Source organism: Parus major, chromosome 18 (genome assembly GCF_001522545.3).
Source record: "Parus major isolate Abel chromosome 18, Parus_major1.1, whole genome shotgun sequence".
NCBI classification, from domain to species: domain Eukaryota; kingdom Metazoa; phylum Chordata; class Aves; order Passeriformes; family Paridae; genus Parus; species Parus major.
The window spans coordinates 6891415-6914722 of record NC_031786.1 but is presented as its reverse complement, the minus strand read 5'-3'; the positions used below and the strand labels follow the sequence as shown (position 1 = coordinate 6914722).

Genomic DNA, 23308 nt, shown 5'->3' with positions numbered 1-23308 from the left:
CATCCTGCCCCTCAGTGTTCCCATGACCTGTGACCAGCCCTTGGAGTGATCAGCTGGCAGCAGAGCCAGAAGGTGCTTTATTTACTGTAGCACTGTGATAAGGAAACCTGGTTTCCTACTGCTCTGCTCCAAGGCTGTTTTGGCACAGAAGAAAATCTAAAGTTTTCATTGGTGTTTTTCCAAGGGTGTAGGACTGCAGGTCTGACGTCTCCTCCCGCTCCTGTGGGAGTGCTGGCGAGGATTAATGGGGTGAAACTGGGCACTGGGTTCAAAGGTGCTGGGGATGTGAATTCCTGGGGAATGAATCACATCATTTTTTCCTTTGGGGATAAAAAGCTTAAAAGGATCAATCCCCTTCTTCAAGAATAGATGAGATTTGTCTTGGGCTTCCTGCTTCACTCAACACCTCCCTGCTCCTCCCAGACCTGTCCTTGGGTAAGGCCTTGGGACAGCATGCACCTGGGAACTTATCCAAGTCAAAAAATTGTCTGTGTATCCTGCACAGAAAGGGTCCAGAGATCTCATGAGGCTGATCTTCTAAAAGCACTTTGGTGCTTTTAGAAGATCTCCCATCCCTCTCTGGTGCCTGCCAGCTCCTGACTCCAGACCCCAGAGGAAAAGTGGACAGTGGCTGAGGACTTGGGCACTGCAGCCCTTTTTGGCCATGGTGGGGCAATGTAAGGTCCATGGAGGTCCACGAGGACTGGCAGGAAAGCACCTGCACCTATACACTGTGGGGGCTCAAGACCTTCTATATGGCCCAAGGTGGGGAGCAGTGGAGCAGCAGCAGGTCCTAGAGGGGGAAGGAATGCTCAAGGGGAGCAGCAGATCCTTGGGAGGGCGATTGGAATGGGCTGGCAACAGCTTCCCCAGATGGGAGATTTGGGGAAGGTCAGCAGCTTTCCTTGGGAGCAGTAGAACGCCGGGGAGGGTCCAGATCGCAGTGGGGCAGATCCTTTAGGAAGTGGCAGACCCAGGGTGGGGAGCAGCACATCCTCAGGGTGACATCCCCCCGCAGCTGATCTCCCTGAAGGCAGCCGGGGAGAGGGACCAGATGAGAGAAGATCCCATTTGGGGTGAGACCCTTCCCAAGAAGGGCGGGTGCCTGGGACCAGGTCCCGGGGCTGATGCTGTGGCTCAGTGTCCCGAGGACGCCGCAGCCCCCTCGGCACCGCGGGCAGCAGAGCGGGGAGGCGGAGCGGGCGGGCGGGGCGCGGCTGCCGCCCGCCCCCGCCGGGGCTGGGACCGGCACCGGGGCCGGTCGGGGCGTTCAGGGATGGATGCTGCGCCCGGGAGCGCCCCGCCGTCCTCCGCCGCGGCGTTGCGGCTGGCGCTGGCGGCTCCGGGGCTGCCCGAGGGTCCCCTCGGCTGCCCCATCTGCCTGGACGTGCTGCGGGACCCGGTGACGGTGCCGTGCGGACACAACTTCTGCCAGGGCTGCTTGCAGGCGCTCCGCCAGCGGCCAGGCCCCCCCGACGGCGGCGGGGCGGGCGGGGCCGCCCGCTGCCCGCTGTGCCAGGAGCCCGTCCCCGCGGCCCTGCGGCTCTGCAAGAACCGCGCCCTGTGCGAGCTCCTGCCGCTGCTGGTGGCCGCCACCGGCGGCTCGTCCCCGTCGTCCCCGGCCGCCGCGTCCCCGATGGCCCCGGGAGCCGAGGAGGAGGACGCGGCGGGGGAGGAAGGAGCGGTGGTGCTGTGCGATGTGTGCCCGCCCGGGTCCCGCGTGGCGGCCGAGCGCTCCTGCCTGGTGTGCCTGGCGTCCTTCTGCGGGGCGCACCTGGAGCCGCACCGCCGCGCCCCGGCTTTCCGCGCACACCGCCTGGTGGCCCCGCTGCGCCGGCTGGAGGAGGGGCTGTGCCCCCGCCACCTGCAGCCCCTCGACGGCTTCTGCCGCACCGAGCAGAGCTGTGTCTGCTCCCGCTGCCGCGCCCACGAGCATCGCGCCCACGACGTGGTGCCCCTCGAACAGGAGCGAGAGCACAAGCAGGTGCGTGGGGTGGGGAGGGGCGCGGAGGTCCCCGCGCGGGTGGGACACTTGTGTGCGGGTGTCGCGGGTGGCAGGACGTGTGGCATCCCTCGGAGGGGTTCGTCCCCGCGGGGAGCCCTGTCCCCGGGCGGGATGCCATGTGGAGCGGGTTGTGCTGTACTCTCACCCCTCGGGGGATTCCACCCCAACATATGGACAGGGTGCTGCGCCATGGGGGAACCCCTGGGATTGGGACAGGATGGGCAGATGGGGACGGCTATTGAGGCAGAGCCGCTGCCAGGTGTCCCGTGGGGAGTGTTCCCGCTGCAAAGCCGAACTCGCAATCCCGTGGCTGTAGGGCTGGGGTGAGGCTGCCTGGGACATCCCACAGCGGCCACCCCCTGGTCCTGCGGCAGCCGCCGTCTCCGGCTCGTTCCCACAGCTCCATCAAGGCGGTGTTTCTGGCCGCGCTGGCAGCCGGCCCGGCCGCCGCTCCCGCTCCCCCAGCCTTTTGTATCCTGCCGTTTTGGCAGCGGGGCTTTTTCCATCACTCCCATTCCCAGATGTGACTGAGTCACCTCCTAAACTCACACCCACGAGCCTTCCCAGGAGCCGGGGCTCCAATCGCGGCGTGGTGCTGCCTTCCTGGGCACGGCTGCCTTGGAAGTGTGGGGCCTCTGTGGGGCTGCAGGCAGATGGGAACCTGCGAGGCTCACGGTGTGGTGGCATCTCGCATAGCCTTGAGGCGTTTTGAGTCCTTGGGAAACTTTCCCTTTTTCAACGAGGAGCTCAGCCCCAAGCAACAGCCCCAGTCCAGCTCCCACTCCTGGCGGGCTGCTAGGACTGCAGGAAAACCCTTTTATCGGCATTATTAGTCATGAGGTACCTTAAAATAGAAAGTGTGCGTAATCCCAGCCCCGAGGAGCTGTCAGACCTCGGCAGGCGCTGCTTAATGTCGCCTGCACGACCTCTGTGACTGCCCTCGGGCACCGCCCTCGCTCTGCGGGCTGGGATGGATGCACGGGGAAAGCACCTGTAGCTGCTCCCCGGGCACCGGCGCTGCCAGAGCGGGGCCAGCGGGCTGAGCATCAGCGGGGAGCTGTCGTGGCTGGGGAGCGCCCTCCTGGCTCCCCAGGGAACCGAACTCGTGATGGGCAATGGCTGAGCCAACAATAGCGTCTCCGGAAGCGCCGTGTTCTGAAGGTGCTTCCTTTGCAGCCCGTGCTCCGGAGCTGGCTTGCTTTGCTCCTGAGCAGAAATCTCCAGGGAAATCCGTGCTGAGTTTCTTAGTGCTCCAGGCCTGCCTTTCAGTTTCTGCACCAAACCCAGGTGGATTTTTCCCAGCCCTGGGTACTCGCTAAGAGCACTCGCTTAGCTGCCATCACTGCCTGATGGGTTTGCTTTCGAATTCCTGTTTTGTTCGGTTTCCGCTGGGACCGGGGTGGGGAATGTGGAACTGGACATGACCCTTTCGTTTTCCAGCTGAGTGAGAAGGGATGTTTGCAGGTTGGATGTTCCAGGGAAGGAAAACAGGAAAACAACTGATGGTTCCCCTTGCATCCTTCACATGAAGCCTGGTAGCGAGGTCACGGTCAGAGACTGAGCTCAGGGAGAGGCTGAATGCTCCATGGCTCTCACTGGGACTGGGGGTAAAGCTCAGTGTTTGTCCTTCTGTCTGCAGGCCCAACAAGCCAAATTCCTCAGTGATGTGGAGAATGAGCTGGAGGAGCTGGCAGTCACCATTGCCCAGGCCAAGAAGATGGTGGAGCTCATTAAGGTGACTCTGCAATGGTTTTCCTCTGTCGGTGCAGCTCTGCTGGGCTGGAGGTGGAGGAGAAGGGGCTGTGAGATTTTGGGGTGCATGGGGTGTAGAGATGGTGCTCACAAGAGCACCATGAAATGATGGTGATCCTGGCAGAGATCTCTGAGGAGTCTTTCTCATCTTTGCTAACACACATGGCATCTCTGGTTGCTTTAGTTTTTTAACATGGAAGAAGGAACAGGGCAAGGGCCACGCCAGGGCATCCTCTGGCTCTTGCTCCTTGTCTCCCCAGGCTCATGGGGGGTTGTCCCTTTTGGCCCTTGTGCAATCATGTCACTTTCCTGCTTTGGAACACCAAATGTGATGCAGGAGTAAGTGGCAGTGCCCAGTCAGGTCCCTTGACAGCTGTGCTGGGAAGTGATCTGAGTTCTTGTGTGAAGGGGGTGATGGAGCATCATTCACAGAGCTGAGAACTGGGCAGGGCACAAGGGTGGCACTCCTGCACCCTCACCTGTGGGACCTGACCCCTCTCTCCCTGCACTCAGGGGGCTGCCACGAAGGAGAGGGAAAGGGTTGAGAAGCTCTTTGCAGAGGCCTCTGAGGTGCTGGCGACCTTCCAGAAGGAAGTGACAGGATTCATCGAGGACGGGGAGCGCTCCATGCTGGGGGAGGCCGAGGCCGATCTCCGCTGGAAGGAGGAGAGACGAGCCAAGCTGGCACAGTGCAAGCAAAACCTGGAGAACGTCCCCAGCACCGAGACCATCTACTTCCTCCAGGTGGGATGGAGCAAGAAGGAACTGACAGTGTTGTATTTTGGGGTTTTGTCCCATTTCCCATGGAGCTGGGGCCCAGGAACCCTGGGATGTGCAGGCTGCAGAGTCTCACTCCTGTCCCCTCCCCTCTCCCAGGGGGAATGGGCAGCCAAGATTTCCCCCTCCATTGCCCCCCCTCTGTCCTGTCTGTGACTCAGGAGAGGCTGATGTGCTGCCCAGAGTGGGTACCCGGGTGTGGGGGAGAGCGAGAGTTTGGGGTGCCCCACTGCCTCCTCCAGCATCCTCCCTCCCTGACAGCCCAGCAAGAGGAGACATTTCAGGGAGGAGACTCTGCTCCCTGTGAGGTGGGCACGGTCAGAATCTGGGTTTGAAAGGGAGTGAAGAGAAGGTGCCAGGAACACGTGGCCAGGAAAGTGCTCTCCTCCCTTACGCTGTCCTTGGGCCAAGTCCTGAGAGCTGCCAGATCCCAAATCCTCCAGGGCCGGGTGGGGTTGTGGAACAAGAGACAACTTTGGCTTGTTTGAAACCTCCTGAAACTCCGTCTTTTTTGGCTCAGGAATTTCAGGCCTTGAAAGTAGCCATGGAAGAAAACCTCTCTCCACCTTTGAGCTTCCAGAAAGAGCTGAACTTCACCAAGTGCACCCAAGCTGTGGGTGCCATGAAGGATGTGCTGTCCACTGCCTGCAAAAACCAGTGGAACTACTTGCAGGGGAAAGGAATTGATGGATTGAATTGCCAGGAGATGGAGGAAGGTTTGTTTTAAGTCAGCCTCCCTGCCTGGATGGTTCCCTGTCCCTTTCCCTCTTCCCTGCATAGGTGGGAGGTGGCTGCAGGCTCCGTGGCCCCTGTGAGTGCTGGCCCCTGTCTTTCCAGCCCTGGAAGCTGCTCAGCACGGCTTTCCCTGCACGTTGCACAATCCCTGTCTGGGCTTACGCCTCCTTGAGGTTTTGTGAATTTTTCCACGGAGACCAGAGACTGGAGAGGCAACAAACAGCCTGGGAGTTAGGCAGGGCCCCGTGGGAGGGGCAAGTGGCCAAAGTGGCCTCCTGTGAAAGGGGACTCTTCTTCCCAGGACAGACAATCCTCCTCACAGGGCAGACTGTGGGCTCCCAAACATGCCAGGGTTAGAGAGCTGATGTGGCAGCTCTCTCCCATGCTGTCTCATTTTACCTAAACTCTCTCTCATTGTCTTGGATGCCCATGAGAATTGCAGACAGCTCCTTACCCTGCTGCCCACCTCCCTGGGGTGACAAAGTGTTGTCTGTCCTTTGCTGTGCAGGGGGAGTGGGGATGCTGGCTGGGGCTGTGACAGCTGGGTGCCATCAGGGGCAGGGGACAATGCTCCAGCAGCCCCTTGCTGGTTTGGTTCCTTTGCTGATACAAACCCTTCTGTCCCTGTCTCCACAGCATTGGCCGAATCCCGATTTCCAGACAAGTCAAACAGCCCTGCCTGCCTGGAGCACCGTGATTATTTCCTGAAATGTAAGCGGGGGACTTTTGCTTTGGTGGTTGTTGCTAAGGCCCATCTTCCCTTTCCTCTCTCCTTCTCCCACCTGCCCGGCGGCGCTGATCCAGCGCCTGCGGGAGCTCTGCCACCATTGCTTGGCTAACAGGGAAGCCTCCAGTCATAGCCTGCTTAGGTGATGTTTTCTTTCCCTTGCCTGTGGTTCTGCTGGTCCCAGGGGGGCTGCAGGCATCCTGTGTGATTCCTGCTGCCTTCCAGCCCTTGGCAAATCGGATCATCTTTAAATTAGATCAGAGTTTGTGCTTCTGCCTTGTTTGCTGCAGGAGCCTGGGCTGGTGAGGGCTGTCTGCAGGGATCATGTAGTGGTGGAGCAGAGTGGGGCAGGAGAGGCTGAAGCTGGAGGCTGCTGGGTTGAGCTCCCACACCCCACCTGTGTGTCCCCAGCCTTACAGGGGATATGGGGTCACCCACTGACATGTCCACAGGGGACAAGATCTGCCTCAGTGGCACAGAGCAGCAAAACCTGGGCTCAAGGAGGGTCTGCTCCTTTGCTGTCAGGCTGGGACATGCCATGGTTCAGACTGCAGTGCAGATGATAGTGATTCATGTCCAAGGCTGTTCCCTGGAAGAATTTCCTTGGGCATGCCCTCTGTTTGGGATCCATCAGTGGATCCATGGCCCCACTTGCTGGGAGCTGCCTGTTTGTAGCTGTGGCATACCTGGCTGTTCTCTCTTCTTGGGGTCTTTCTCAGCTGCATTTATCTGTGGTTACCTGAAACATGCTTTTATGTGAGATTTTCTTACCACCAGTCTGTCAGGTGGATTCTTCAATGTCTGGTATCAAGGCTGAGCTGATAAAGCAGCTCATCTGCTCTTTCCTCTGCCCAGTTACCTGTATTCATCCTGCTTATAGGAGTATCAGCTCTTTCAGCCCTTCATCCTCATTGACTGAAATTTGCCATGGGACTTAAAAGCAAGGGGACAGAGAGATGGGAAAGGCCAGAAAGGATCATACTCATCATCAAAGGCTGGGGCAGGGAGGATTTCCTCACATTTCCCTCCACATGCTCACTACTCCTCTTGCCCCACACAGTTGCCTTCATCATCGACCTGGACAGCGACACAGCTGACAAATTCATCCAGCTCTTCGGCACCAAGGGGGCCAAACGAGTGCTGTGCCCCATCCCCTACCCAGAGAGCCCCACCCGCTTCATCAACTGCGAGCAGGTGCTGGGTTTGAACCTCATGAACAGGGGCAACTACTACTGGGAGGTGGAGCTGATCGACGGCTGGGTCAGCATCGGGGTCATCGCCGAGGATTTCGACCCGCGGGAGGCCTACAACCACGGCCGCCTGGGCAGGAACGACAGGTCCTGCTGCCTGCAGTGGAACGGCCAGAACTACGTGGCCTGGTTTGGTGGCTTCGAGTGCACCATCCAGCAGCCCTTTTTCCACACCATCGGCGTCTTCCTGGAGTATTCAGAAAAGGCTTTGACCTTCTACGGAGTCAAGGACTCCAAAATGACCTGCCTGCAGCAGCTCAAGGTCTCCCCTCCTGCCAAGGGGAAGCTTGACCCGTTCCAGAACAAGATCAACCGCCAGTTTGCCTCTCTTTTCTCGTGCAGGCTGAAGCCAGCCTTTTTCCTGGAGAGTGTGGATGCCCACCTGCAGATCGGGCCGCTGAAGAAGGACTGTGTGTCGGTGCTGAAGCGCCGGTGACTGCCCACGGAGAGGGGCACGGACACACGCACAAAAGCCTCTCCTGCAGGTTACTGCCACCTCTCCTTGGTAGCCCTGTCTGTCTCTGTGGCAGCCCTCCCTCCTCTCTGCACTGTTGGGGACCCAGGGCTGGATGAAGCCTCCTGATGGGCAGGGCTGGGGGCCAGGATGGGGCTGGATCCGAGTGCCAGCTGTGCCACTGAGGGAGCTTGGGCGAGTCCTGTGCTGCTCCCTGCCCTCAGCTTCCCTTTCTGGACATCAGGGACTGCGACAGCCTTTCTTGGTAAAGTGTGTGCTCAGAAGTGCCACATGGATTTGGAGCTGTGCCTTGGCCACCTGCCCAGTCCCTCTCCTTCACCTCTGCTTGCTCTGCCCCAGCAACTTGTGCAGATGCTTTGTGCCTTTTCTCAGGCTCTGTTGCTGATGCTTTTTTAATGCTGCCTCATCGACACCTTCTGCATGCTCCCCACGAAGTGCCTTTGCTGGAGCAAGCCCTGTGTGCACCAGGTGAACCCTCAAGGCAGACGTGGTCACTTCCCTGGTGCCCCATCACTGCTGTGCCCTGGCATGGGAGAGATGGTGCTCTGGGAGAGGGATGTGGAGGAGCCTGGCTGGGTGCTGGGGTGATGCAGCTCCTCTCCTTGCACACCCATTAGTGCTGCAAATGTGAAACAAGGATCTCTTGTTTCACAGCTGGGAAAGGGAGAAACCTCCTGCTGAGAAGCAGCACCACTGAGCTGAAAATCTGCCCCTTAGCTTAGAGATTTTTAAGTGACAGAGGTGCTGTGAATAAGTCCCAGAGATAAATGGTCTGGTTTAGTGTTCTAGGGACAGCTGTGAGTGTCTCAATAAAGGTGCAGCACCAGTCAGCTACTAAACGACCCTTTAGGCTCTGGGAATAACAATTAACAAAAACCACTCTCAAGCGAGAGAGAACACTGTTCCCTTCAGGAAAGGTGGAAACTTGAGGCTGAGAGACAAAACTGCCAGTTCACATGTCCTAAGGGAGCTTTTTCAGATGGAAAACACAGAAATACTGCCTGTGAGTGTGGCACAGAGCAGCTCCTGTCTCAGCACAGCGTGCCTTTCCACAAGTTTATTTTTTCTGGGGTTATTTTGCTACCTACCTCCCAAAGCTTGCTTTACAGAACTGTGGTGCTGTGTAATATACACCTGGAGAGAAAATACAGAGGGTCAGGTTCTTCAGTGGCATGAGTGAGTCAGGGATGATGCAACAACCATCAGCAGGGATAATAAATAGCCCATTTAGCTAAATATATGATTTATTTTTTTACCCCCCAAAGGATAAACTGGAAATCATAGTGCTATATTCAAGTGGAGCCAAGGGAAAAATGTGAACGTGAATAAAAGGCAGGCACAAAACTGGGAGGTTTGAAGTTAAAGCCATGGTTACATCTAAAACCACATTTACATGCTGAGGCTCAAAGAGCTCCTTTACTGTGACTCCTTTTCCTGCTCTGCCAATTTCTGCTGGTGCACAAAGAGCTGCCAGTTGCCCTGAAAATTAGGATATTTGAGTGACTGAAGGGTCTGAATGCAGCCACCCCTTCCCCAGGGCTAGGCTGGTGAGTCAGTTTGGGAAGGGGCTGCTGGCATCTGTCTGCAAATTCCTTCTCCTCCTCCTCCTCCCCTGCATGAGGTGACTCCTAAACTGCTGCAAGCAGTGGGAAAAGGAACAGTAGGGCTTCCAGACTGAAATCTTCAGCTGAAATCTTGGCCTTTCCTGGCTGGTGGGAATGCTGCCCAGACTTCTGTCCGGATGGGAATTCATTCCCTGCATCCTGAGCTCCAAACCCTCTTTGTTTAGCTGGCGCCAGCAGCCCCTACAGAGCTCAGCCCTAGCACGAGATGTCAGCAGTGACACAGAGCAGGCGTCGCTGCTGTTGTGTGCACACAGGGAGAACGTGGTGTCACCAGTTCCTGATGGGATGAGAAAGGTAGAGCTGTGCCACAGCCTCTGCATGGTCACATCCTGGGAGGACGAGGAAGGGAAGGAACCTTAATCTCTGCAGGAAGAGATTTCCCATGCAGGCCCACATCTTGCGCCCTAAATCTCATTTATTCAGGCTAAACTCCCACAGTTTGCAGCGAGGAGTTTTGCCAGAGTAAACACAGCAGAACTGTTTGCCCTGTTTCATTTCACCATAGGCGGATTGATTGCTCCAAGGGGAAACCCACACTGGAGCCATGCATCCCGCCCTTCTCCACTTTCCCAATGCACAGACACAAACCTCTGACCTCCTTCAGGGCTTGGGAGGCTCAGAGTGATCCTCTCTTTGCACCCTGTCACCTGTGGGAGCAGCTCAAGAGGCTGCTGGGGTGTCTGGGCAGGGTGTGTGGTTGTGCTGCTGCTGTGGGTGGATTCATGGATGCAGCTCCACATCTGGGGGGTCCCTTTGGATGTGCCACAGCTGGGAAGCGCTGCCCAACCCTCTCTTTCCTGCTGCTTGCTTTTATCCTGGTAGGGAGCGCTAAAACCCCTCCTGGTTTAGGGATGATTTACAATAGGAGCAATCCCCTCAGGAGCTGGGTCAGAGTTTGCTCTGTGCTGGCAGTAATTTGGGCTGTAAACTGGAACAATCAGGGAGTGTGCACTGCGCCAGCTCTGGATCCCCGATTCTGCTGTAAACAAAGGGTTAAATGCAGGGTGAGGTGAGTGGAGATGGATCGATAGCACTTGGCAATTTAAACAGCCTTTCCTTGTTCCCTTGGGTTATTTCTGCTGTCACAGAGTGTTCCTCTTTTTAATTAGGATTTTTTAAATACAGTAGGGTGTTTTACAGTGTGTGAAAAACTGTAACAGAATAATATAATGGTGTTAGAGACTATGATTTGACCATTAAATATGATACAGTCATTGCTCTGGGTTGTCTTTCCTTTAAATACCAAACCATTTCAGTTGTCCCAAATCTCATGTTTATTTTTCTGTCTCCTGTACATCTGGCATAAAATAACACATTTTATTTTCCAAGTGTGTCCATGGGAATTCTGCCACACATTTTTGTTGCAAAAGGAGCAGAAGAACCATAAAATCCAATAGTAATTGTCAGTCCTGGGAAATTAAAAACAATGAATTGTCTCAGTTCTCTCTTCTATGCCTGTCCTCATCCTACAAATAAAAAAGATTATCAGATTACATATTTTTTCCTTAGTGTTTTCAAGTTTTAATTTCCAAGGTTTTCTGTGTGATGACGAGGTTCACACACACACTGGCAATTACAGTAGCATCTTTTTTAAGGGAAGACTGCTTTTCTTAATCCCAAATGTCAACTGAAGTTAGGATAAAAAGGTTATTTGGTGAGCCTTAGTTCATGCAAAGTGCCAATGCTCCATCTGGGTGTTTCAGTGGAAGCTGAGTGGATTCTGCTCCTGACTTTAATAGGAGAAGAATCAGAACTGTTTGTTATGACTGTTTCTTAAAAGGGAAACTTACTGCTTATTGGAAAAGCGGATATGAAAAGCACAAACTTGTTCTTTTCCTGCCAAGAAACCGTACAGATTATGTCATTGCATTTATTTAAATCTGGTTTCCATTATGTCGTTTTTCTGCTTTCCCCCCCAGCCTTATCTGGTTCTCAGACACTCACACAGGACTGGGCTGCAAATCCAGGGAATAGCTTAGATCCATCTAAAAAGACATAATAGAGACATAATATATGCTCTTATTTATATATTACTGATATGCAGCTGTCAGTTATTGATCTGAGGGAGCCCTTCAAACAGCGATTAATTTTGCAGGGTTCCTATTTTTAATGAAGTTATGCAATCATTTTATTTTTTTTTTTAATTTAAGTAGGAGTACTTGCACACCTGGAGGCAAGAGTTTAGACCCCTCCTGCAGATCTGCAGATGTCACAGCTGTTTTCTTGCTCCCATATTCCTGACAGAGGGACACACGGACGCGGTCCTGGCTTGTTTACAGCTCAACCAGTTAGTCCTTCTAGTTTAACACACATCAGAATAAAGGGGTGATTTTTTGGATGTGCTTGATTCCATCACTGAAAGCAGCCAATAACAGGATCAAAAATCTGTTTGCAAGTGTGCGAAGCAGGAAATGCACATCAAGTGGGAATTTAAAGACTCATTGGAAATAGAAGGAGAATAGAACAACGCCCCAAATCTTCCGTGTTGTCTCTTATTCACTAATATAGCTTAAACCCTAAACTCTATCTTTCTCACCCAGTGACTTAATATAATTCTATCTAATTTACACACTCACATTCTCAGTTTCTCTACTTAGTTCTTGAAGTTTTCTCCAGGGTTTTAAGTTAAACTCAGTGCTCTCTTGAGAGTCAGAGACTGTCAGCACAGATAAGGAAATATCTCCTGTGCCTCCGACTCCAACATGAAGCATCTTTGCTGTTTAAGGGGCTGAATCTCATTTCATGTGAAGAACCGCCGGCTATCCGGGATTATTTTTATTTTACTCCACCAAAGAGCTGTATTACAGAGAGAGAGGATGGCAGGCCCTGAGGCGGGGAAAGGGGGGCTCCATGGCGGCCGGCCTACAATTCCCAGCATGCATTGCGTGGCTGACACAGAGGGTGCTGATACCGAGCATGGACGGACTACAGCTCCCAGAATACAGCGCGCGGGCAAACGGCACGGTGCGAAGGCGGCGTAAGGTGCACTACAACTCCCAGCATGCACCGCGCGGAGAAATTGAAGCGACACATTCCATTGATGGCGGTGACTACAACTCCCAGCATGCCTCTCGGTCCCATTGACGGCAGCGCCTTTTTCCCGCGCAGGCGCAGAACGGGGTCGATGCTGTGAGGAGGAGGAGGAGGAGGAGGAGGAGGAGGCGGCGATGGCGCTCAACAAGAACCACTCGGAGGGCGGCGGCGTCATCGTTAACAACAGCGAGAAGTGAGGTGCTATCCCCTTCTCCCCTCCTCCGGCCTCGGGAGCCGGGAGCCAGCGGCGAGTTGCCTTCTCCCCCCGCCCTCCTCCTGCCTTCCCCCTCAGGGGGAGCGGTTGTGTGGGTCATGGGGGGGCGTGCTGAGGGGGCGAGGCGGGTAAAGGGGGTGGTTTAACACTCTCGGTGCCGGCGTTGCTCGTCCTTCCCTCATGTCCCTACGGTTTAGGGGCTGTAAATATCCCCCTGCCTCAGGGCCTGTGCCGGGGGAGCTCTGCTGGGCTTCAGCCGCGGGCCTTGCCCTCCTCCTCCACCGTTTCCCTCAGCATCCAGCCTGTCCCCCAGCCTGCTGCTGTCCCCAGCCTCTCCCCCGAAGGCTCAGGAAGGGCTGGCAGAGCTCAGCTCTCGCCCAGGTGATCTGGCCTGGAGCCAGGCCTCCCCCGTCGGGGATGCTGCACCTGCATCGTGCCTCAGCTCAAAGGCTGCCCGCTGTGGTTTGCCAGGTTCCTGGAGCACAGCTCCCTTTCTGTGTGTGCGGGAGGGAGCAACAGTGTTGGAAAAAGGTGCTGGGATATAACCATGGAAACGGCAAGCCTGCACAGAGCTGCCTCTGTGTGCATGGCAAAGGGCTGTCCGCACCCGCTGCCTGCCAGCGTGGTTCTGACGTGGCAGTCATCTGCTTCGGGGACAAAGGAGTGCTTCTTCCTCCAGCGCCTCTTTCCACGGGGCCACTTAAGCACTGCTGTAGGGATTCTGCGCCTGACTTCCACTTGGGACGTGGCATTTCTTAGACAGCTTTAGGAGGATCAGTTCAGGTAGTTAAATTTGCATTCCCTGAGAGAACTGCATCAGCTGAAGGTGTTGCTGTTCCCAGCTGTCAGCCTGCCTTGCGTCAGGGCCTGCCTATCCCTGGGTTGATCCAGCTGAAACGATGCAGCCTGAACAGAGCTGGTCCTACTGCCCTTCCCCAGCTGTTCCTAGAGGGACAGGTATTTACTGGCAAATGACTGAGGATGGAAACACGTCAGCTGCCAAAGATAGAGGTGGTGGAGATTTCTGCAGCTTTAGGGATTAGGGTCCCTAATGTGGTGCTGTAATGTCAGTACAAGTTACCTGCTGTGTCCATGCAAAGATTTTAATCAGGTCAGTTTGTAATTGAGAATTAAGGAATCAGTGCAGGCAACACGAGTTAATGAAGTCTTGTGGCAAGGAAGGGGAGTTCCTCTGGATCACATTTTTGTGTCAGAGGTGCTTGAGCTGTGGTGAGACCTTCAGCAGCCATGTTGCATAAGCCAGCCTGAGCAGTTTCTTCTCCTGCAGTCCTTCCTCTGTCATGTCACTTGGGGACAATTGAATTAGGGAACTGATCCAGCAGAAATGCAGAACAATTTCAAACAAACCAAAACAAGTCTTGAGATTTTGATCAGCTCCATTGACCGGGTTTGCTGCCTGGTTGTGCAGACAGCAGCAGCAGCTGTGTCAGCACACTGGGAAGGGAACAAGCAGCCAGTGCTACTTCAGTTGCTGCTGCCAACAACAACAACAAAAAAAAGGCAAACCGGAACTGATTTTGTCTGCTCAGCATCTGCATCAATGCTGAGGTTACAGGTGGTTTTGGTAGGTCAGCAGACTTCTGTGCATGCTGCACTTCTGCCTTGAGCTGTAACTCCTGTCTCTTCTGTCACCATTTGCAGTGTTTTGATGACCTATGACCATGTAGAAATTACCTTCAGTGATCTGGAGCCGATGCCAGAGGCCTTCAAGGGGACCAAGAAAGGGAGTGTTTTCCTGACTCCCTACCGGGTGAGCGGTGAAAGGCTTTATCTCCTCTAAGGAGATAACAGCCCTGGACTCTGTATTTAAATGTCCTCAATGCATGAAAGTCAGGATAATCTACTCCTGCTTCAAGTGTGGCTCATCTTCTCCCTCTGGGAAGCATTATGAATCATGGCATATCCCATCAATTTGTCAACAAATAATAAATCTGATTAGTTCTTATACAGGCAGCTGTTTAGTCCATCAGGCATCTTCAAACTGGAAATTAGCAGTGGTCTGGAAATGCTGAATGCAACAGCACAGCTACTAAATCATAGCTGTGTGGAGTAGCAGATTCTCTGGAATCTGGGAGGAGCATTAGCTGAGCGAGGGACTTCCTGGAAGGCTTTACTACCTTGAGGATTTGGTTTACCCTTGTGGCTGTTGTGTGTAGCTTTTGGCTTGTGGAACTGGGGATTTGGGACGGGGTTTCAGTCCATGGAGGAGTCTGTTCATAAAATAAATCAGGGCTGTGTTTCCTGTTGGTTTTGAATAGCTGTTGTAATGTTATTTTCTTTCCAGGTTATCTTTGTGTCGAAGGGGAAGGATGCTATGCAGTCATTTGTTATGCCCTTTTATTTGCTGAAGGATTGTGAGATTAAGCAGCCAGTGTTTGGAGCAAATTACATCAAGGGCACGGTGAAAGCAGAGGCAGGAGGTAGGTATATAGTGTATGTTCTGTGTCTCTGTTCAGCTGCTCAATTCATAGCAAAATCCTGGCTAACCAAACCTTGACACTGTCCAAATGGGTTTTCACACTCCTGCAAAAACATGTTTCTTACATTGGCGGCTAAAAATGTTCCCATTACCATCTCCCTGCTCAGTTACAATGAGCAGATGTACTCTGCAACCCATCCCATTCCTGCCCTCTGCAAAACAGAAAGTTCAATCAAACAAGTGATCTCAGCAAATAAACATCAGAGTGGAGTCAGCAAGAATGAGGATGTAATTTTACTTTGGTCACTTGGGATCACCTATCCCACCTGCATCCAGGTTCTCCTGTGCCAAAAGCTCAGATCCTTTCTGGCTCTGGGTTCAGGTGCAGATCCCCAGAGCACTTTCTCCATTGTGTTTCTTGTGCAGCTCAAGGAGAGGTGTGCTATTGCTGTAGTGCATCCTGGCAGTGAAAACAGCACTTGGAATGAAATAGACTGTCTTGGAATCAGGGAATTTAAGGAGCTGTTTCACTTTAAAGTCAATGAGAAGGCTGTGGCAGATATTTTCAAGAATAATTTTGGTTTTGACTGGTTTTTTTTACCAAAGGCACAAAATTCAGCAAACTTTCATCCTCAGCTTGATTCAGTCTAGTAGTTATGGCACAGAAATGACAGCACAGGGTGTAAGAGCCTTCAGCTGGAGTTCTGAAATCAGCATTGTAGCTTCTGCATGGGAGCTTAGTGGGACCATCCAGCATGAGAGGCAGCCTGAGCATTAACAACAATGATAACTGTGTGAAAGGCAAAAGGCTTTAGCTAAATCTTTGTTAATTTTTCCCAGAGGCCATCTCCTTTAATGATGATGTTGTCTTAAAAGCCATGAGAGTCTGGTTTAGCTTAAAAGGCTCTTTAATCTACTTGTGTCTGTTTCAGCACAGCTTCTGCTTTGATGCTTTTTTTGGAACTCTGGTCTGTGCTTATTTTTCTTTTTTATACTGTAATGTGAGATTTGTTGTTTAATTATTATTTATTCTGACTCGAAATATCTTCCATGGGCTCTAATGGATTTATGTGGACCATGTTTTTCATTAAGCTCTTTGCTTTGTTGGGTACTCAGACTCCCAAACTAATTTGGAGATGGCAGTTAGGTGTAGTTGCAAAGGCTTTTTAGCAAACAGCATTAACAAAATCCCTGTCTTCTGCACTAATCTTATCCAAAGCAAGAGTAAATCCAGCACTCCTGATAGCTTGGCCTGTGACAGCTACTGTGGCAACAGCCACAACTCCAGAAATCTTTTGAAGCTCTCCCTCATGGATGTTTCTGCTTCAGGTGTCTCTTGACCTGACAATACCCCAATGTGAATTTTTCTGATGATACCATAATTCTGCCACTTCCTCTGCTTGCTTTTTTTTTTAATTTGAATTTTTGGGATAAGCTTTTTAAAGCTCTATAAAGAATTATATAGAGAACAGCATGCAACCTAAATAGCACGGAAATGGCTTCTCCTTGCTCCTCAGTGCTGTCTTTCCTCCCTCAGGTGGCTGGGAAGGATCTGCCACATTCAAGATGACGTTTTCAGCTGGGGGTGCAATTGAATTTGGGCAGCGGATGCTGCAGGTGGCATCACAAGGTATGGAGGTCTGTGCCAGAGTTCTGTGGTTTCAGGAGCCCTTGTCTGAAGCTTGCTTTAAAAAATACTTTTTTCACATCCAACAAGCAGCAGATTTATTGGGATGACACTTGTTTTTCTCATAAGGACTGTCAAAGTTTGTTGGAGTTCTTGGCCTGCATTTGAGACAGGCTTGATGTTCTGATGAGGTCTTGTCTTTGCTTTTCCAGTCTCCAGAGGTGAAATCCCCAGTGGAGCTTATGGCTATTCCTACATGCCAAATGGATCCTATGCTTTTGCACCACCTGCAGCTAACGGGGGCTATCCATACCCACCTCCTCCTCCAGGTAACCCTGGGAACTGAGGCTGGGGATTGTCCCAGTGAGTAAGAGTTAAAATAGGTAAAAAGGGAAAGAACCACAGATTTTACACAGTGTTTTATTGATGACTTGTGTAGCTTTTGTTCCTGAGTTTAATTACATTTAGCTTGGCTTCTTTTTGTTGATAACTCCACCCAGAGGAGTTAAGTCTCTTGCTGTGTGATCTCCTTTCCTGACAGACTTTTATCCTGGTCCTCCTGCAGCAGATGGAAACATGGGCTACATGCAGCTTCCACCCCCACCATACCCAGGGCCCATGGAGCCCCACGTCAGTGGCCCAGACCTGCCCTCCACTCCTGCAGGTATGTGCCTGTCCAGGTGAATGAACTCAAAACTGTTTTGTTAGGAATGAAACAGACTTTTTCCTTTTGGGGAACTTTGAAGCTCCACTTAGTTTGAAGTTGAAATTTGTTTAGAAAAGGGATTAGGGAGCTCCCCTAATCTCCAGCCTTGTATATCCAGCTCAGTCTGGAGTCCAGCTCGATTCTCTTCAGGGAAGACACCATTAGTGGGCATTTTACAGATGGATTTACTCTTCTTTTGACAGAAAAAATACAGTTTGTGATTCTCCTGTTGTGGTAATCTTGCCCTAATGGATAAATAAAAGGAAACTGATGGTGAAGTGTGTTTGTGGTCCATTTTAGTTCACAACTCTGGCTTTGGTGGTATTTGTTCCCCTTCCCCTGTTTCACTCTTAATGTGATTGTTTTTGCTGAAACAATATGAAACGGGAAGAGATGATGGAAAGGAGTTGGGGAAATATCAGCTTCATTTTTCACTCATTTGGGATTTATTAAAATGAAAAAAGAGCTATTGTGGTTGGGCACAGCCATAGATCTCTTGCAGATAAGAATATTTGTTTGGATAAGGATTTAACTTTTCTCTTTGGTTTGAATAAGCAACCATTCATCTTTGGAACTATTATTTGGAAGCTGGCACTGCTCCAGAGGGTTGTACAAGATTTCTGTGTTCTGCAGAAATGGAGGATCTGGATTATCCTCATAAATTACCATCTTAATACATGAATTCCCTGAGCTGCTATAAACTTGTGCTGATTTTTGTTTTGCCTGTTGATTTCACTCCCAGGAAGCATGGTTTGTTCACTGCATTTTTATAAAGGATATTGTCTGTACTTAGGCAAGGCAGCAGCAAGCATTTATTTATGGCTGACGTGCAAGTCCCAGGTGACATTTCCAAACTCCATCTTCCTCTGTTTCACTGGGAATTGACAATTCTGTGGTAGCTGGAAGAGATAATGCTCAATTGTTTGTTGTAGCTATTTTGCAACTTGAGCCCTTCTCATAGGGTGCTCTGTTAGTAACTCTTGATGGCCAGGAGTCCTTGTTTTATTGTAAAGAGTTCTCTGTGTGTCCCTATCCTGTCACTTCTCTCCCTGTGACAGCTGAAGCCAAGGCTGCTGAAGCTGCTGCCAGTGCTTACTACAGCCCAGGCAACCCCCACAACGTCTACATGCCCACGGTGAGTCCCTGTTGCTCTGGGCTGGCAGGGGAGCCCAAGTGTGTGTCTGCCAGATCCTCTCTGTGGCACAGCAAAGCTGCTCTGAATTGATGTTGGTGTCTTGGGTTTTTTTGGGGGTTTGAGTTTACTGTTTTATTCTTAGCCATGCACTGATGTCCTTTTGTCATCTTTATTGCAGGACCAGCCACCCCCTCCTCCATACTTCCCACCAGAGGACAAGAAAAACCAATAAGCTGACACAGAACTTCTCCACGACTCATTGCTTTCTTTTTTTCCATTTTGGCAGAATTCTGGGGCACAATCCATAGCACTGAGGAGTAGAGCCTTCCCCCAGGGCACACTGCTTTCAGGGGCTCTAGGAGTAGGTCTGTGCAGAGCAAGGGGAGGGATTTTGACAGCCTGGGTCACCTGTGGAGCTCTGAGGGTTTGCTGTCCTGCAGCATTCCCTCCTCCCTGTGCACAGCATTGCTACACCTGGGGGTCCTCTTAATCTGTGACTGCTTCCCTTAGCTCTGTTTCTTTTGATACTTAAATTATACTGCTTTAGAGTCAGCATCCTCAAAACTGCTAATGAACATGATCATGACATGGAAACAAGGCTCTTGGGGGTGGGAGGTGTCCTGAGTTTTCCCTTAGTGTGCATCCAAGAGCACCTCTGGACACAGGGATGCCTCTGGTTATTCTTTTTAATCCAGAGTGTCACATCCAACTCTTTGCTCTTGAGAAAGGACTCAAAGGCAACCTTTGGGATCTGAAAGGAAATACACACCTATGACATTTTTCAGATATGTATTCAACTTTCTTGGGTTTCTTTTTGTTTTTAGTCTAAGTCATTCCTGACAATCATAGCAAATAATCTGGTAGCCCTTCAGGTTTCCCTGCTGTTCACCATGTATGACAGTACTGACCAACTTCTCTTCCTTAGACATGCTGCTCCTCACAGGGTTCTCCAGTAGCATCTGACCAGTTTAGATCCCATGGGAACACTGATGTTTCTGCAGTCTCTATTTTCCAGATAGATGAGTTCACTAAGTCCTGAACATTCTCCTCATAGTCTATAATGCACTTTTGTTTTTCCTTTGTTTTAACATGAGTTACACTTTTTGGCCAGTGAAGCATTTTCCTGCTGTGATTTACCTGGTGAATTAACACCTAATGGGCAGAAAGCAGTTGCTTTATTTCTGTCCTGGAAGCACTTGAGAGAATATGCAAGACATTGGAATAAGCTGTAAGGTACAAAGTGTTGTTTATTGCTGTTTGTGTTCCTGGTCCAGCTGTGAATTCCCAGTCACCCAAACACAGACTCCTGATAGCATTGACTCCTTGGTTTCACTAGCAACAACTCCAGTGCAGAACCTCTGCAGGACTGATGAGAACCTGGGCTGTGAAACTTCTGCATTGTACAAAGCTTTGCACAAGTCACACTTCACTTCTGACAGCTGTGAGAGAAAATCCTTCCCAGCAAAGTGTGACAAGATCCTGTGCTAGGGAACTGCTGAGACTTGCTGCATGCAGCCTGCTCGGAGAGAAAAAAGGTCCACCTCTTGTTTTCTTCTTCTTTGAGTTTAGCTGATTAATGAAATTGCTACTGTTTGTGCACTGACTTTTCTAAAATTGCTACTGCAGTGATGTAAAGAAATGGTTATTTAAAAAAAATATTTATTTTGAAAGCATTTGATTAATATATTAATGTGAAATGACTTTTGAATGCAGATTTGTTTTGCCAAGACTGTGAAGTAAAGAGAAATCAGCTCAAAACTTGGGATGTTTGGTGTGTGTGAGTGGGCAAACTTCTGATGAGTTGGTGGCTTTGGATGCAGAGATCCAAAATCACTTGGATTTTATATTTTATTAGTAGAAGCAAAATCAGTTGGCTCTTCACTGGTGACATCAGTTCTTGATTTGTCTCAGGTGACTTTGGGAATGAAAATGTTAAAATGTTTCAGCAAGCTCCCATCTCACAGTTCCTGTTGGAAGCTGGTGCAGCAGCTGCTTTACCCAGATGTTTCACCCAGGTTGTTTTTCCAGACCAGTTGTCCTCATAAAAGTTACAACCTGTTACTATTTTACTTTGCAAGAACTAGTTCAGCAATGCAGCATAATTAATGCATCTAAAATATGTCTAATTAGAGGCAAGCCACAGTTTTACCCTTTTTATCCTAATTGTGCTGAGGTGCTTGGATGGTTGTGCCCAGTGAGGTCAGAGCTGTCTCAGGTGTGTTCCCCCTGTGCTCCTGTCCCTGGAAAAGCTGGGAGTTGTGCTTTTCCTCACTTGGCAGGGCAGGACAGGAGTGTTCCACATGGGATCAGGTCCTGATCAGTCCCCCTGGCTCACACTCACCTGTCAAACAGGACAGAAGCTGCTCTCCAGGTATCATCCAAACCTCACTTGGTTTCATTCTCTTCCCAGCAGCTGCTGTGGGTGCCTTCATTCTCTTGAATTCCCTGACCAGCCAGCAGAGACATCTTCCAGATTCTGCTCATTTTTAGATCCCTTTTTCCTCTCACATCCTCCCACATGGCTGTTTGACTGCTCTTTAAGCCTGGCTGAGCCACTTGGGTTTGTTTTCTGTTGGAGGTGGCTGATGGAGGAAAGCATTGAGATAAAATTTTACAGTCCAGTAGGAGCTGAATAAATCCTGATTTGTAAATTAAATTACTTCAAGGTTTCCTCAGTCACATCTGTCCAACTCGGTGCTGAAACCTTTCTGTGCTGGCTCATTCCCAGTTGCCATCTACTCTGAGACAGAATCCTAGAAAACATAGATTGCACGAACTTTCCAGAGCTCTTGCCCAGCCCCTCTCCCTGTGCAGCTCTTAGGCCAACAATGAGAACAATCCATGGTTCTTTCAAAACCTTTCCTCAACTAAGTGTGCTTGAGAGAGAAATATTTGGATATCTGCTCCCATGGGAACTCAGCTCCATGCTTCGAGCTGAGTCACTTCCCTTAGAGTGGAGAAGTGGCAAGACTTCCACAGACACCATAAGGCTTCTGTCTGGCAAAAGGGAAATACACTCAAAGGATGAGTCAGGCTGGAATAAATGAAATATTCCTTAGCACGGGTGAATGGGCTAAATCTGGATTTGGAGCTGTGGGCTTTCCAGCGTGGTTTGAGGCAGAATGTTCCCATTCCCCCAGGCACGGTCTGTGGGGAGGGGAGGAGGAGCAAGCCAAAAAAAAGAGATAGGGCGTGGTCTCGTTTGTTTGGAGTGTGCTGGTGGGGAGTGAAGCACATTTTGGCAATGCTGAAAGTGTGGGGCCAGCTGGGTACACAGCCAGCAAGGGTCAGGCAGTATTGTGCTGAGTGGAGCAGCACGAGTTGGGAATCCAGATCTTTGGGTGCTGCTGAGAATCCCCGCCAAAACCCCCAAATTTGCCTTTGCTACTCACACTCCCTGCCATCCCCCGGTGGAAACTGGGAACTGTTCTCTGCTTGGGAAGGGGCTCAGGGAGGGTGGAGGCTCACCAGTCCTGCTGCCCGTGCAGAAGGTTTTAAACATTAAATCAAGGAAGTGCAATTTGAAGTCTGCTGCTGCTCTGGAATTGGGGTGGGAGTAGGGCAGGAAGAAATGTTGTGCATTGACACGTCTCCAGGTCTGGTCCCTGCCTCAATGATTAACTGGCTGTGCAGCAGCAGTCTGCCATGTGACAGCCAGATTGGTACCATTAAACTCCAATATTTGTATGGTGTTATAGTACTGAAGGAAAAGTGGAGGCATAGGGAACAATTAGTGTTGGATCCTTTGGCAGAGGCAGATTTTTCCATCACCACCTACAGTTCTGTCTCTTTGATGTGACTTGGGCTCTTCACTTGAGAAGTCTCTCCCTGCCCCTGATGCTGGGAAATGTGGCTGCTTCCCTTCTCTGGGAAGTGTGGGGTAACAGTATTTCCAAAATGCTTTGAGATCTTGTGCAAAGAAGTGTTGCTGCAGGAACCGCAGGTGTTGCTGACAGATTTCCTACTGTCAGCCCTGAAATCCTGGTGCTCTCCCTGGGGGCTGAGGAAGGTCTTAGTCCTTAGGGATTAAGGATCCTTACCCTGGAAGGATTGTCCCATCCTGTGTGTGCTTGCCTGGGGTTGCCTCCAGACACAGAATGAAACAGAATCCTCCTCTTCCTCCACACCATTCTGCCCAGGTTTGACCTCAAGTGCTCCGCTTCATGCATTGATTTTTTCTGGCTGGGGGGATGCACTAAGCAGTTGTAGGGATTGGGGTTAAGCCCCCCTGGCCAGCACCTCCCTGTCCTGTGTGTGCCTTCCTTTGGAGATCACAGGGACTTCCAAATGATGCCTTAAGTTTTAGCTTCTATATTTTCCAGATTCTGTACTGCATTGGTGTATAACTCTGAACTTCATATAAAGTATTAGCAAGTTCAACCCACAGTTTAGTCAGACAAAACAGACCTCTGTTCTAGGTAGCCTCCCAAGGCATCCCCACCACTCTCAGGGCTGTGCATGGTCAAACTGCCTCTGTCACATGATGGACACTGATTTCTCAGCTCTGCCTCACAGCACTCCCTTTGCAAGCACTGCTGGAGGTGGCAGGAGTTGTGTGGTGGAGTTTGGATCCAGCTGCTCCTGGAGCATCCAGGAGCCCTGCCCGCCCTTGCCAGTGAGCAGCTCCTGTCGCATCACGAGCACCACCACCTGTAAAGAGCTGCCAGGGGTGTGTTGGAGTGAGTTTCACCAAGGCTGGCTGTGATCAGGAGGAGTTTCAGGTTAAAGCTGCACAGAAAAGCCCAAGCGACAGAAGTGAGGTTTGTGGGTGGGGACCGAATGCTGAGATGTGCAGGGATCTTTATTT

At 51.2% G+C, this 23308-nt stretch overlaps 2 protein-coding genes across 4 annotated transcripts; both read left to right on the top strand.

Moving 5' to 3' along the window:
• The first annotated feature begins 1251 nt into the window (after positions 1–1251).
• Positions 1252–10839, top strand: TRIM47 (tripartite motif containing 47). The gene is made up of 6 exons (XM_033518668.1): positions 1252–1984; positions 3645–3740; positions 4271–4501; positions 5055–5250; positions 5906–5980; positions 7057–10839. Exons 1-6 carry the CDS (start codon positions 1277–1279, stop codon positions 7680–7682), a joined length of 1932 nt encoding a protein of 643 aa, XP_033374559.1. The 5' UTR covers positions 1252–1276; the 3' UTR covers positions 7683–10839.
• A 1605-nt stretch (positions 10840–12444) lies between these two features.
• Positions 12445–20259, top strand: WBP2 (WW domain binding protein 2). Of its 3 annotated transcripts, none has more exons than XM_015645638.2 (8): positions 12445–12572; positions 14256–14364; positions 14899–15034; positions 16571–16663; positions 16873–16989; positions 17226–17324; positions 18425–18501; positions 18680–20259. In XM_015645638.2, the coding sequence occupies exons 1-8, from the start codon at positions 12514–12516 to the stop codon at positions 18731–18733; spliced, it is 744 nt and encodes a 247-aa protein (XP_015501124.1). In that variant the 5' UTR covers positions 12445–12513; the 3' UTR covers positions 18734–20259. The 3 variants fall into 3 exon arrangements, with proteins under 3 accessions (XP_015501124.1, XP_015501123.1, XP_015501125.1); XM_015645637.2 differs by having other exon boundaries at positions 17202–17324; XM_015645639.2 differs by having other exon boundaries at positions 12480–12577; positions 17202–17324.
• Positions 20260–23308: the final 3049 nt, after the last annotated feature.